The 15,392-nt window shown below is 31.6% G+C and overlaps 1 protein-coding gene across 2 annotated transcripts; it reads left to right on the plus strand.

Moving 5' to 3' along the window:
* The first annotated feature begins 3,407 nt into the window (after positions 1-3,407).
* LOC109815079 (uncharacterized) lies at positions 3,408-15,392 on the plus strand. Of its 2 annotated transcripts, none has more exons than XM_083072778.1 (14): positions 3,408-3,912; positions 4,150-6,492; positions 6,644-6,761; positions 6,876-6,958; positions 7,642-7,886; positions 8,675-8,761; positions 8,891-8,990; positions 9,272-9,479; positions 9,594-9,669; positions 10,132-10,186; positions 10,293-10,757; positions 10,883-10,949; positions 12,184-12,249; positions 14,424-15,392. In XM_083072778.1, the coding sequence occupies exons 1-11, from the start codon at positions 3,826-3,828 to the stop codon at positions 10,428-10,430; spliced, it is 3,540 nt and encodes a 1,179-aa protein (XP_082928904.1). In that variant the 5' UTR covers positions 3,408-3,825; the 3' UTR covers positions 10,431-10,757; positions 10,883-10,949; positions 12,184-12,249; positions 14,424-15,392. The 2 variants fall into 2 exon arrangements, with proteins under 2 accessions (XP_082928904.1, XP_020235260.2); XM_020379671.2 differs by lacking the exon at positions 14,424-15,392 and adding an exon at positions 12,656-14,315.

Here is a 15,392-nt window from a genome sequence, read left to right on the forward strand (position 1 = left end):
GTCAAAACAGTTAAAAACAATTAAATAAATGTTAAATAAAAACATTTAAACAAATATTAAATAAAAATATTTAATTTAAATTTTAAATTATAATAAATTTTTTCAACACTCTTTGTCTCAATTACGTACGTCCAACATGATTCTTTCAATCCTCCTATATGTCTGATCTAGAGTTGAAGAGTTAGAGATACCTTTAAAACAAAATTATTTAGCGTGATCTAGGTCACGTTTGATGTTATCTCTTTTCAAATATGTTGTCACTGGTCTATAACAAAATCAACTACCGTGATTACTCCTATGTCTGGTCTAGAGTTGAGGAGTTAGAGATCCCTCTAGAACAAAATCATCTAGCATGATCTAGTTCATGTCCGACGTTATCTCTTTTCAAATATGTTGCCACTGATCTAGACGTTGAAGAATTAGAGATTACTCTAGAACAAAATCATCTAGCATGATCTAGGTCACGTCCAATGTTATATCTCTTTCCAAATATGTTGTCAATTGACATTAGGCAAAATACTCCTCATTCAACACAGAGAAATCAAGAATAACTTTAACATCATCTTTGCATTTGATGACTTCCTTCACACCAAATGTGAAGAACTATATACTCACACTAAAAACATGTCCAAAACTACCATAGATTGACACATTAATTATATTGTTACAATGTTATTTTTATTTTTAATTTAAATTAATTTTAGTAAAATAAAATTTATTTATGACACATTAATTCGTATGATAAAATATATTATAATTTAAATAAAGTATCAAAATGTATTGCAAATTATGTGATTATGGAATAGACTATGTACCGAAGAATGTTGATGATTGAATGATCAAATACTATGCCTCAAAATCTTCTTTTTATGTTTTATAAGCATATGAGTTAGGAGAAAAATAATTATAAATATTAAATTTAAAGTAATAAAAATATTATATATAAATATATTTGATGTAATTTAAACGTTTATTTGACATAAAATAAAAATAAAATAAAAATTAAAGGACACAGAATCCCGTGAGTAATGGCACGAGAGAGTTAACCTGCTTTAATGCTAGAAATCCGGCCAATATATTTGGTTTCCTAATTTTGTTTACTATGGATGCTGCGTAAAAGAGGCATGTCATACTTCTTTATATTTTAAAGAATAAAATTATATTTTTACTCTTTTATTTTATTTTTTAAATTTATTTTAGTTATTTATCTTTTAAAATATTCATTTTCATAATTTATCTTTTATATTTAAATTAATTTAATCCTTGTAAAATAATAATAATTTTTAATTTTGTGATATAATTTTGAATAAATTTTTGATTGATTTAAAATATGAAAGTTATAATATTAAATTCATCTGTCTAAAGTATAATTGATACTTTAATTCAAAAGAATTATAAACACAATAAAAATCGTGTGAAAATATATCTTATAAATATCTAGAAAACAATATAAAATTTAAATTTTTGAAACTTTTTATTTGTATTATGTTTATAACACATTTGATTTAAACATCAATTACATTCAATAACTTTTACATAATAAAATTTTATGAGATAAATTTTAAATCTTAAATTAGTAAAAAAAAATTAAAATAAATAAATAAACTTAAATTAGAGATCAAGAATCAAACGGCTATTTTAAAAGATAAAAGGTTAAAAGAAATATAAAAAATAATAAAAATATAATTTTAACTTATTTTAATATAATAAGATAAACAATTGGCGTAAAAATATTTGGAATAAATTATAAGTGATTATGAGTAATTGTTTCCACGAAAATAGGAAACAGTTTTATATATGAATAGATAAGCTAAACCTAAAAATATAACCTCTTCAACTTTGAAAGAGTATTTTACCCTAAAATATCTAGAAATATACTAACCAATTCCACGCAGCGGTTATTGCTTCTAACGGTTACTGCTTCCAACAACAGTAAGCACAGTCTCTACGTTGAAATGTGAATTATTTACTTTGTTTAGTATTTCTCCAGTATTTTATTGACTTCCAACCCGCTCCCGTTGCTGCTTCGTACCACAGTAAGCATGTCTTCACTGAGTTTGTTCCTGTGTTTTTTTTTTCCTCAATGTATCAAGTTTTTTGAGGTAAAAAACTAATTCTCTCTTCTTCTTCTTCTTTTTTTACCATCTAAGCAATAATTACATGTTTTGAAAATTAGTAATATTCTCATCTACTAGGGATCACGGTATTTTCTCGAAGTCAGGTTAGTTATTGGGTTTAAACTCTGTCGTTTCCACTGGATATGCTTTTGGCCATTTAAGGCTTTCAATGATAATTCTGAGTGGAAGCGAAGGAACAGTGTTAAAAGTTAAGACCTTGTTTGGCTATTTGTGTTGGGGCATGGGGCATGGCAACCTCTTTGGGTTCCATGAAACAACATTTAAAAGTGGCATTTTAGGAACCTGAATTTGCACTCAGATATTCACCACGAAAATTATTTTAAATATTGAAAAGAAAAAAAAAAAAAAAAAAAAAAGACTGAAGCGAAGCACGAGAAGTAGGGTGCATAGGTGCGTGTTCTCCTCAGCTCCTTCTGCATGGTTTGGGTTGCTGATAAAGGAGTGAGAAAGAAAAACTCAAACCACGTAAAAACTTATTATTTTTAAGTTATTTTGTGTTGAGGTGAACTGAATTTTTATGTCAGCAGACAATTAATTTAATCTTGATTTCAAATTTCACAGAGATTAGTGAAGATATAAAACTATCGTAATTCTAATTGTTATACTTCAGTTTTTGCTTTCATATTTCTCATCTCAGATTCTATGATATATCTTTTTACAATATAATAAAATATATTTTGCACATTATCTTTAACTGTTTGTTGTTAATTATTTTATTTAACGATATAATTTTTTAGCTGTATAATTTTTTTCCACGAATCAGATATTAATACACACCTATAAAGAAGAAAGAAATTAATTGATATCTTTTTTACAATATTTTTAAAAAATATAATATATCATATATCTGTTTCCATACCATATAATATATATATATATATATATATATATATATATATATATATATATATATTACCTATAATTCTGCATGGTCTTGTAAAAGCATTTAAAAATAAATTTTTGTACCTATAATTTTAATACCATATATCAGAATAACAAATAATTATTTTTGCCTATAATTTTAATAGCATATATCAAGAATCACCTTCTGCATTTTAGTCGTATAAAAAATAATTAAAATTCCAATTACACCTGTAATTAATCATTAAAACGATTATTTACGTTAAATTAATGTATTTAATGGGAGAATAATTCATATTTAACAATTAATGCACTAATAAATATTCATTAAGAGGGAAGAATTCCTTATTTTAGGAGGAAATTGTCAAAAATACCTAAGTACTTTTTTTTATAAAAAAAAATGGGTTGGACTATATATTACACCAACGGACTATATAATTTTTAGTTAGAAAAATTTATAAAATACTTTCTATCTTTAATGATATATAGAATATGTAAAAAAAATATTGGTATATATATAGGTATATTGATGATACAGTAGATATTTAGATTTTATAATATAATCTAATAATAATGTATAAAGCTTACGATAAATAATTTGTATGGACAACAGAAATGAAATATATAAACGGTAAATAATTTTGTACCATAAATTATCATCTTCGGCATATAATCCATGATTAATGATATATATCATAAACGTATTTTATGAATTATCATTAATGAAGATATAAAGAGTATTTCATAATATTTTGTTGAAAGCGGTTACACAACATTTTCATGTTTTGAATTTGTAGGTGTCGTCGTCTCTTCACTTTTCTCTCCAATGGAGGTGGAGGGTTCCGATAATTCTCATGGCAAGAACCGTAAAAGAGGGTTTTCAAGAAAACTTGATGTCGGTGAAAAAGTGGAGGTAATGTCAATTTTTTTTCATGATCAAGTCAAAAAGAATACGGTGTCATTTTGATGCAGAGTGTTTTGATGTGTAGCTTTGTTTGTTTTATGCTAACGTAATATGGTGTCGTGTTGTTTTGCAATGTTTTTTTTCTTCTTTTTTTCCATAATGATCACACTTGCTTTGGTAGTAGTGAACACGAGTGAGTGACGTTTCTTTTATCTGAGATTTTTTTTTTTTTTGGAAATTTTGCAGTTGAGGAGTTTAGAGATGGGTTTTGCGGGATCATGGCACCCTGCGACAGTTTTACAGTGCGAGAAGTTGAAGCGCCTCATCAGATATGAAAATGTTTTGGATAATAATGGTGAGGGTTATCTTGAGGAAGAAGTAACTGTTTCAAAAGCTTTGGATGGTGATACTGAAGACGTAAACTACTACGAGCGTGGGATCCTTAGGCCGGTGCCTCCTTTGGTTGATTTTGAGAAATCAGACCTTAGGTTTGGTCTTTGTGTTGATGTGAAATATGAGGAAGCTTGGTGGGAGGGTGTTATATTTGACCACAATGATGGAATGACGAAGAGGACTGTGTTTTTCCCTGATATGGGTGATGAACTACAAGCTGAAATGCATCAGATGCGGATTACTCAGGACTGGGATGAAGTTACAGAGGAGTGGGGGCAGCGAGGGAAGTGGGTGTTTCTTGACTTGGTTGAGGAGCTGAAGGGGAAATTGTTTGTTGCAGTTTCAGCTCAGCAAATTTGGTATGATGTGCGCCTAAAAAGGGATTTTTTTGAGATGATTAGAGAATGGACATGTAATGTGGAGTACTTGTGGAAAAAAGTGGTGGTGGAGGTAGTTAATGACTACTTATCTGTTATGGTAAAAGAAGTTATCTCGACCTTAAACCTTCCAGGAAGTTTATTAAATGAAGCACCAGAGCTGGCTTCTGCTGAAGCTGTGGCTAGTGTTGGTTTAAACACGACCCTGCCTGATAAGGAAACTCATGTTAAACAGATCTTACCTGAGTTTCAAAAAGAATTTGGTCCCAATGGTGGTGCTTGTGAAGTAGTTTCAGGTGCTAACTGTTTTGAAGAAAGTACAAGTTCCGACTATTGGAAACCTGTGAATTTCTCTGAAGGTGAATTCTGCCCTGATGCTGTTAATGAATATCCACGGGCTTCCAAACATGCAAGGACATTTTGGTCGGAGAAATTGCAAAAACATCTTGTGTACCTTGGATGGAAAATTGAGAGGACAAAGAAACGTAACATTCAACGTTACAGGTATCATGTTCCTGATAAACTGGGCCATAAAGCTTATCTTTCACTCCTTGAAGTTTGTAGGGCTATAAAGAACAACCCCAATATGAACTCCTTGCAGTTCCAAAATGATCAGATTATAATGCAACATCCTACAGTTGACTGTCATCTTTCAGAGGTGCCTCTTAATCCATCAGAAAATATTCTAACTGTGCCATTTTCAATTCAACATCCTACAGTTGACTGTCATCTTTCAGAAGTGCCTCTTAATCCATCAGAAAATATTCCAACTGTGCCATTTTCAATGCAACATCCTACAGTTGAATGTAATCTTTCTGAGATGCCTCTTAATCCGTCAGAAAATATTCCAACTGTGCCATTTTCTCCTGTTGAAGATGAACCTGATTTTTGTCCTCAAGCTATCATGCAATATTATAACGCCCATGTATCCAATAAGAATCGGGTTGATAAAAGAAAATGGATACCGAAAGCAAAGAATCATCTGTTAGCAGAAGGATGGTTTTTTGACTATCCACCTCCAAATAATAAGAAAAGGGGAATAATATACATGTCTCCACAGAATCGGAAATTCCCAACACTCCATGCAGCATGCAGATTTTGTATCGAAGAAAACACTCCTAAATGGACTATGTTTGGCAATCAACCTGTAAATGTGTCAAGCATGAATGAGGCAAATGTTGATCAGCAATCCCAAATGCAACTACAAGACCCTGAGTTGCAGGCTATGGATGGTACTGCTGCTAGTAGGTCGAGTGTAAATCGAAAGCGGAAAAGGTTGAGGGATTCAAAGGCCAACATACCGAAGTGCCAAAGCAATGGATTGCCTCTACGGGTGTTAAGATCAAGGAAGAGGGTGCAAAAGGTGTCTGTCCCTTCTCTTTTACATCAAAAACCTTTAAATGTTATGTCTTGCTTGATAGACAGCAACATCATCTTACCAAGGTCGAAGGTTTACTATAAGGAAAAAAGCAGGTACCGTGAAGTCCCTACTTTGGGTGAAGGGAAAATAACTCACGATGGAATTAAGTGTAACTGTTGCATGAAGATATTCAGTTTTGTTGGCTTTGAAAATCATGTTGGTGGCAGTAGTACCTGCAGACCCTCTGCTAGTATTTTTTTGGAAGATGGTAGATCACTGTTAGATTGCCAGATAGAAATGATGCGAAGTCATAAGACGAAGGAAACTAGCGGAAAATCATTCAGTGATTTGTCTATAGTTGAGAATGACTACATTTGTTCTGTTTGCCACTATGGCGGTGAACTTATTTTATGCGATAAATGTCCATCTTCATTTCATAAGACGTGTCTCGGTTTGGAGGTATATTAACCATTTTCCTTCTCATTCATGCTATATTTAATGCTATATTGTGTTTTTACTTCTTATATGACTTCAATTGGGTACATTGATACCAATAATTGATCTTGGATCTGAATTTGCTCCTTTGGCTTCTTTTTTTTCTTCCGTATAGGAAATCCCTGATGGTGACTGGTTTTGTCCATCTTGTCGCTGCGGGATTTGTGGCCAAAGGAAAATTGATGGAGATGAGGTTGGACATTTCCTAACTTGCATTCAGTGTGAACATAAATGTAAGTAAGCTACTCTATAATTTTACTTTAATATTTCAACATGCCTGAATATCTTTTGAGTGTGTATTTGTCTGCATATGTGAATCTGGTGATATCTTTGTCAAACTTGTGCAGATCATGTTAGGTGCCTGAAAAATGGAGCTGTAGATATATCAAGATATCTTGGAAATTGGTTCTGTGGAAAAGACTGTGAAAAGGTACATTGAATCCAACTCCTTTATTTCTTATAGTTTTTTAGCCATAATCTGCATGAAAAATTTATTGTTCCTATTTGTTTACCTTCAAGCTTTTTGTTTGCGATTTGATGAAAAATAGGAGTCTCCGTGATTATTTGTTTGGTTCTAATGGGGTGAAACTCGGTCAATCAATCAACAGAGTGCTTTAGGCATGGCTACGGGGTTGGCTTATTTGCATTATGAGGCTCAGCCTGCCATTTTCTAGTTTTTAATTCAGGAGATTGGATGAGTGTAAACATCAGAGTTATTTTTTGGTTTTCATTCAGGACCCGTGGCTTTTGGCAGTGAATAGGAACAACATTATCATTTCCATCTTAGCTTGAGAATCATCTAGCATCAATAGATGTTTCTTTTTTCATTTTTACATTCATTGGAAGCATTATTTTACATTTTTTTATGTCTGTTTATAGAAACAATTTTATATTTATTGTAAATACTTCTGCACATGTAATTTTGGTCAACAGTTACTCATGAGATTTCCTAGAAATAGTGATGATTGATTTTGGTGATTTTACATGTTATGTTTTGACAAACAGATGATATTTATGTTGTGCTAGAGAAACATTTTTAGGTTGTGTCTTCATTGAGTGAGATTCTTTTAGGACACTGGTTCAACTTTATATTTTGGTGTCTATTTTTTGCAGATATATGAGGGCCTTCATAAATTATTAGGAAAACCAATTTCTGTGGGTGTGGACAAGCTAACTTGGACATTGGTGAAGTTTATCGACCCTGACCGTTGTGACAGTGGTAGTATTAAAAGTGACTTATTGGCAGAAAGTTACTGCAAACTCAATCTCGCTCTTTCGGTGATGCATGAGTGTTTTAAGCCTCTAAAGGAATCTTTCACTCGCAGAGATATTGTGGAAGATGTTATATTCAACAGATGGTCAGAAATTTTTATCCCTCACGATATGGTCATTAATGTTTTATGTTACTTGTACTTGTTGTATTAGTATAAGTGTATTAGACTAAATATTTATTATATGTAAATATAATTTATAATAAATAATATATAAAAATAAATATTATATTTAAATATATAAATAATATTTAAATTTTGTATAAATAGATATTTTTAAATATATAAATTATATTTTAGATTTATAATAAATAGTTTATATTATAGTATAATATTATTTTATATATTAATAATTTATTTAAAAATATTAAAATTTAAGTCAAATAATTATGATAAATAAAAATTAAATTAGTTAAGAAATTGAAAAAATATTTTAAAAAATTTCATTAAACAAAAACTGTTTAAAATGATCTCATATAAAATAGGGATTTGTGTTTAATATAGAAGGTTGATTTATAATAAATATTATATACATAAATTTTATGTTTGAATATATATGATATTTAAATTTTATATAAATAAATACTTTTAAATATATAAATTGTATTTTAGATTTATGATAAATAATTTATATTGTAGTATAATATTATTTTATTTTTGATAATTTATTTAAAAAATAATTTAAATCATAAATAATTATGATAAATAAAAATTGAATTAGTTAAAAAATTAAAAATTCATTCATATTGAGGTTCGTGTTTAATATGCACGGTTAATGTGATATTTATATGAATAACATTTACTGTTGGATTTGTTAACAGCTACCTTATTTACTTTGTCCATAATCATGATATCTGCACTTCGGAACTTTGCAGGTCAGAGCTTAACCGATTAAGCTTCCAGGGTTTCTATACTGTGCTACTTGAGAGAAATGAAGAACTGATCAGTGTTGCAACTGTTAGGTGAGTATAGGATCTTTTACTATCAAGTATTATGCTTTGTTTGACGGTATGACTACATGTTCTATTTGAGTTGCTTTTTGTGCCTTGTCATGTTATGGTCATATTTCATTTGCCATGTCAATTTTTTAGGGTCTATGGGAAGAGGGTAGCAGAATTACCTCTTGTTGGTACCAGATTACAATATCGTCGACATGGAATGTGTCGCATTTTAATAAATGAGCTTGAAAAGGTAATCCACAAAACATACATTTGCCCTTTGTCGTAATGTTTTTTTTTTTCATTTTTTAATTATTAGTACATTTTTGTCATAATGTCATATTATGAAACGTGTATGATGACTACATTGTTTCAAAATCATAAATATCCTAGGTTGTTGAATTGTTAAATTTGTGTGCAAGTGGTGAGTCTGGATAAAAAAAAAGTGACAATAACTATAGTATCATAATTTGTTTTCTTCTTAAGATAAAGTTAGTTCTATTAGTTCCTAACATGTTACTTTTCTTTCTTCAGAAACTCACACAACTAGGTGTGGAGAGACTTGTGTTGCCGGCTGTTCCTAGTGTGCTAGAAACATGGACAGGCTCTTTTGGATTTGCAAAGATGACTGATTTTGAGAGATCTCAATTTCTGGACTATACTTTCCTAGATTTTCAGGGTACCATCATGTGCCAGAAGCTGTTGACTAATATTCCATCTAGCGATTCAGTTTTGTTAATAGGTCTGTAAATTTTTATTTGATCGGCTAATTATTTGATTTTGTAATGGAGGAGCCGATTAAGTAAGTTTGTGCCACACACAAGGAGGACTAAAATTTTGATGTTTTCACGTGCAGAGTCACAACTAAAATGTGGTGTATACCAAATAGAAGAGACTGATGAAGGAAGGGTAGTTGATCAACAAATGGAGGAGTAAGTCTTAACTTCTGTCTATTTAATCCTAACCATGTGAGAAAACAAAATTATAATGAAATTAAATGTTTCCTCTATCTCTATACATATATATATGTGTGGATTGTCACCAGGTGTCACACTTCTACACTTAATAATTTTTTATAGAAAATTATTGAAATTAGCAAGTTCAATTACTATCAAAGTTCCATCTTTCTGGTCGTCACATACTAATGTTCATGTGATCGATTCAGGTGTATGCTATTAATGTTCATGTGATCTATTTGGAGTTATATGATTCACAGGTTAAACTATTTATTAATAATTAAAAAAAGTAATTCAAAAGAGATTACCATTCTCATCATACAAGAGTCACACTTAATCAATCTCATAGTAAAATATTGTGGATATTTTAACCTCACCACAACTGTGTCCAGAGATTTTATGTTGGGAAACAATGACATGTGATTTTATTTTGTCCAGATCCTGTTCATGCAACAATGATCATGCAATGGGTGCTATTGACCCAGTCACTGTGGTACTTTCTTCTTCCAACTGTTTTAACGAGTTACCCTTTGCTTCTCTCTTGTTACCTTTGTTTCTTGTTTCAGTTAAGACTGTTAATATTTTATTTTTTTTCTTAGGTGGAGCAACCAAGTTCATGGAATCAAGAGAGCCAGAATGAAACAAGCAGCTCACACGGCTCTATTGATGAACAAGTTGACCTGCATAAGTTCATCTATTCACGAAAGAAATTGAAAAAGACAAGTGAAGGGTTTTAGCATCAGAGGGGAATCAAGACGATTCACCCTTCATCTGTCCACACTGACATCGGAAGTAGAATTTTTGTACAAAGCATGAATCACATGTACAAAGACTGTACTTTTGTTACAACCTTGTACAATCATACGTTTGTCTTCATCTCTCTTTGTACAGTAGAAATGATAAATTTGAGTGAGGTCCCTTGTACCAACGTTATTTATCTAACTGATTTATTTTCTTATGTCCATATCTTATTTCATATTTATATTGACTAAGGAGACTCAAGTATCTAAGCCTATGTTGTCTATAGCGGCCGCAATCGTGGCTGTAGCGAGTGCGAAATGAGGGTATTTTTGTCTTTATTTTCATTTTTTTTTTGTTTTGAGAGAAACAGAGTGTGGGTCGAGAAAGTAGTGGGCGCTGCACTCTCCTTCCTCACTGTCCTAACTTCCCTTCATCTTCTCTTTCTCAGACAGATCTCCTCCAACGGTTCTTTGACATTTCTTTGGCGGGTATGTAACACTTGTCTTCTTCAATAAGTAAGTTTCTTTTCTTCTTTTTCTTTTATTTATTTATTCTTTTTTTTTTTCCTTTTTCTGTTTATATTTTCCTTTATTGGGAGAAGCAATTTGGTTATTCTTTTCCTTTTTTTTAGCTTGGACAGTTTTGTTCTTTGGTGATCAAAATCATGCCCTAACCAAATGTTGAGTTTAAAAAATACCTAGTCTTAGCAATGTATTTGGATGATGGAATTTCAGAGTAATTTATTATTTTTTTAAAAGAATTTTAAATGTTTTGAAGGGAAATATTTTATTTAGATTAAAAATTTATTAAAAAAATTGAAATTTAAGTATTTGATATATATATATATATATATATATATATATATATATATAAACATTGATGCCTAAAAACATAGCTGCCTTTTAGCCTTTAAATTTCTAGAAGAGATATTATAAAGCTAAAAAATTCTTCTTAAATTAGAAATGAAGGTGCCAAATGGCAAACTTCTTGATTTACTTAATTCAAAAAATTCTGAAGAAAGTATCAATGATAGTAATAAGGATTGTTGCAATTCCTTGGGCACAAACAAAATTGATCGAAGGAGATCGCTCTCAAACTTCAGATTCTTCTGAGAAAACACAATCATGATGTTCATCCATTTGACATTCTCTAAAAAAAAAGAATATTTTCCATTGATATTAGATTTAGGCCAAGATGATGTCAATTATTTACCCATATTATTTCTTGTCAAGCTTTTTTTACATTTTTTACTTCCCAAAGAAAACGAAAGCCTTTTGGCCACATTAAATTAAAAATCAATTTAAATTATAAAAATAGATTATTAAAAGAATTATTTATCAGAATGAATTATTTTTTTGTCAGGTTGATAGTGTTACAAATAAAATGTGATTACTTTCAATGCCTATTACTTTTAATTAGTTATATAAGTTCTATTTTATTTATATGACACAATTTATAATTAATTTTATTTAATTCGTAGAACAAGAGTTATTTTTATGAAATATATTTTTTATTATTAATAATTATGTTTAAATTATCTTATGAAAAGGAGAAGATATGTTTAATAATAATAATAATATTATTATTAATTATTATTATTTTATGAAAGGGAAGGAAGGACGTAATAGTCTTTTGCAAATTATTATTATTATTATTTTATTAATTTGAGAAAATGGAGGTTATTAGAAGTTATTTGAGTCATTCCACGCATTCTTCTTCCTGACTCATTTTCTTTCTATGCTTCTAAAGACCAAGGAGAACCTGAGGGGGAGAATCAACTCGATTTCGCTCGTGCTTCATCTTCTGTTCATCAAGGTAAGGGGGAGTGAGAAATCTCATTCGGGGATGTGGGAATAATTGTTGGGTAGCACGATTGGCTCTCAATCCCTTGCTTGATGCATGCTTCTAGGAACAAACAAAATATGAATGTTTTCTGTTTTGATGTATGAGTTTTTTGTTGTGTTCCTTGTTAGATGTGATGCGTGAATATGTGTTTAATTTTGAAATTAGATAAGTTTTGATATAAATTAGAGTACTTTGTGGGTTCCCGTGAGAAACCTATTAGAAACAATTAAGAGTATGATCTTTTGACAAGATTTAAGGTATTTTATGTAAATTTGAGTATGGATTTATGTTCTAGGTGTTGTTTGGAGGATTTTTTACTGATTGATTTATATGATTACATGTTTATTGTGAAAAATCATCTGATTTCAAAGTGTAGGTTCGCACAAAGTGGGCCAGGCGCAAATTCATAGTTTCCTAGGAAAAGTTGAGTCAGGCTCAGGCTAAGGAAAGTTGTGCCGGGCTAAGGAAAGTTGTGCCGGGCTCAGGAAAGTTGCGTCAGGCGTAGGAAAGCCATGGCGAGCGCGTGTGAAGCTACGCTGGGCGGGATTTTCTGCTTTAGGCGTGACATTAAATTTGCCGAGCATGCTTAGGGCGCGCCAGGCGTGATGCTCCGCTTTTGGGGCGGCATTTAATGCGCCGGGCGCGAGTTGGGGTGCGCTGGGCATGATCCTTATGATGTTTTACATGTTTTATGTCTTGTTTGATGATGTAAATTGTGTGGGAATTACCTTATTACTGTGTTAACGTAAGTGATGTGTTTTATGAGACATGATGTGAAATACGTGCTATTATGAACACTATGACTATGAGAATATGAAACGTGTGAAATGAGATAAAACATGAAATTCCATGACAAGTAAAGTGATGAGTCCATGGAGTGTGAATGTATGTGACATGTATCATGTGCATCTATGTGACGGGTACGATATGGAGTACATCGTTAAGGAAGGCTTTCCTTGTGTAACAACTTGGGGCGATTTCGCCCGTTTTTTAGCATGAGACGTAACTTGCACAACTTCGCTATCCCAACCAGACCCTAGCAGTATATCCTTCTAGTTGAGAGTACATGTACTCCTAGACTACCTTAGGTGTGTTGTTTAGGCAGCACACCAGTGATATGTGATTTAATGGAACCAACTTCTCTATGAGGGCTAATGGTTGATTCCTTCTCTTCTCCAAGGTTGAGATGACATGAAGGGTGATCTCATCAAGGGTATGGAAATGGTGGAGATGGTGTTTAGGTAGGTGAAGGTTGACACAAAAAATGGAGGAGAGGAGGGGAAGGTGTTTGGTGGTATAGCTCCTTTAGGCTAGCTCACTTCACTTAGGATGATGAAGGTCAACCAAGGAAGACCCAAGCTCACTCAAGGAAGAGGGGAGAGGATAGGGGGCCATGGAGTTCTTAGGGGACTAAGGAAGGAATAAAGAGGCCCAAGACCCACTCAATATCATTAATTTCCAAAGTGGCTACAAGGTGGGTGACCTAAAGTACTTATAGAGAGAGAAAATACATCTAGGGTTTCTTGGGAGCATTTGGCCGAAATTTTGAGGTCCAAATACACCCTAAATGCAGCCCAAATGAAATGGCTCTCATCTCTCCTAAAAGACTAAAGTGCCCTTAGGTTTAGAAAAAGAAAGAAATGGACTTTGACCTTCTAAATTAAGGTTTAAGTCCTAAAATAAATTCTAAGACTAATTTTACCCCATAATACAAAGGCTAAATAGAAATAAAAAGTAAAATCCTAATATCTAATCTACCCCAAAATACAAGGGCAAAATTAGAAAAGAAAGCAACAAACTAAGGAAAGGGCTCAAAATTTACACACATGATTTAATGGCTCTTAGTGTGGTATTTTCTTCATCTTCCTCTACTCTCATAGTCATGGACCTTGTGATAGGCCCTATATGATGCTTCAAGGATGGTCCTCCATCATGATTGGCGTCACATGCATTCATTTATGAGTTGAGTCCATGACATCATTACATGATAAATGAGTGTGTATGTGATACTGATTTAGTATGTGTATTGTTTACATGTGATTGTGCTTGTGACTTGTATTCTATTTGTTGTGTGTGTGCTGTCTAACCTGAGTGAGATGTTTTTTACTCCCTTGTTGCTCTATGTGTATTTTATTGTGTTGTAGGTGATCATCAACATGAGGATATTGGTGATGAGGTTTAGGCTTCAGTTGGGCATGCTCTGATAGGATATGTGACATCGGGGCGTAGTTAGGCTTAGTTTAGGATTTCATTATTGTTATTTTGTTTTGGAAAAACTCATGTTTCATTTTCTTATAAATTTTGCATTTGACCATGATTTAAGTTTACAAATGTGAATCATTTACTCTTATGTTAGTGGAATCATTCTTTCGATCCAAAAGATTTTTATTACCCTGAGAATATGTTTTTATAATTATTGTATATGTATGTTGGGGTAGAGTGTCACATACACAAATTTGGTTTGACTTCTAGTAAGCATGATTATGTATTTATCTTTTTTGTTGTATAATTTCTCATTTAGAGTAAATACATTGTTATAATTTGCTTTGATATGTTAATATACATGTATTTTGCAGTAATGTTGATTAGGCATAATGGAGTTGATTGAGTGTTAGACAATGATGACGAAAAAAGACTTTAAACCATATATCAACATACAATAGTTGAAGCCAAAAACAAAAGAGTAGGAGAATTTGGCAATCTTGGTTGTCACCCCCTAATCTATTGTTAGGGGATGACAATAACAAACAACCATCAATATTTAATGAACCACAACACTTTGATCAACAACATTCACCCCTTTGAGGATATAGCTTGACTCAAGCTCTATTCCTCTGATTCTTAGACTAGCTGTTATAGTCCAAGTTGCTTTGAAAAACTAATATTGATAGAGTAACAAATATGATGTTCAACATAGATTCATAGTGTTATATTGTTCATTATATTCAATCTTAGTTTTAAATTGCTAATATTTTAGTTAATGGTGAATAAAGGATTGCTAGAAGCTACCCTTTATCTATAATTAATTTTGAGCAGTATTTATTGTTTATGCATTTGCATATATTGTTACTCCAAATTGCTCGGGAGATTCAACTGGTACATGAACATAGTTT

Source organism: Cajanus cajan, chromosome 4 (assembly GCF_000230855.2).
Source record: "Cajanus cajan strain Asha chromosome 4, NIPB_CcT2T_4, whole genome shotgun sequence".
In the NCBI taxonomy this organism is placed as follows: Eukaryota; Viridiplantae; Streptophyta; class Magnoliopsida; order Fabales; family Fabaceae; genus Cajanus; species Cajanus cajan.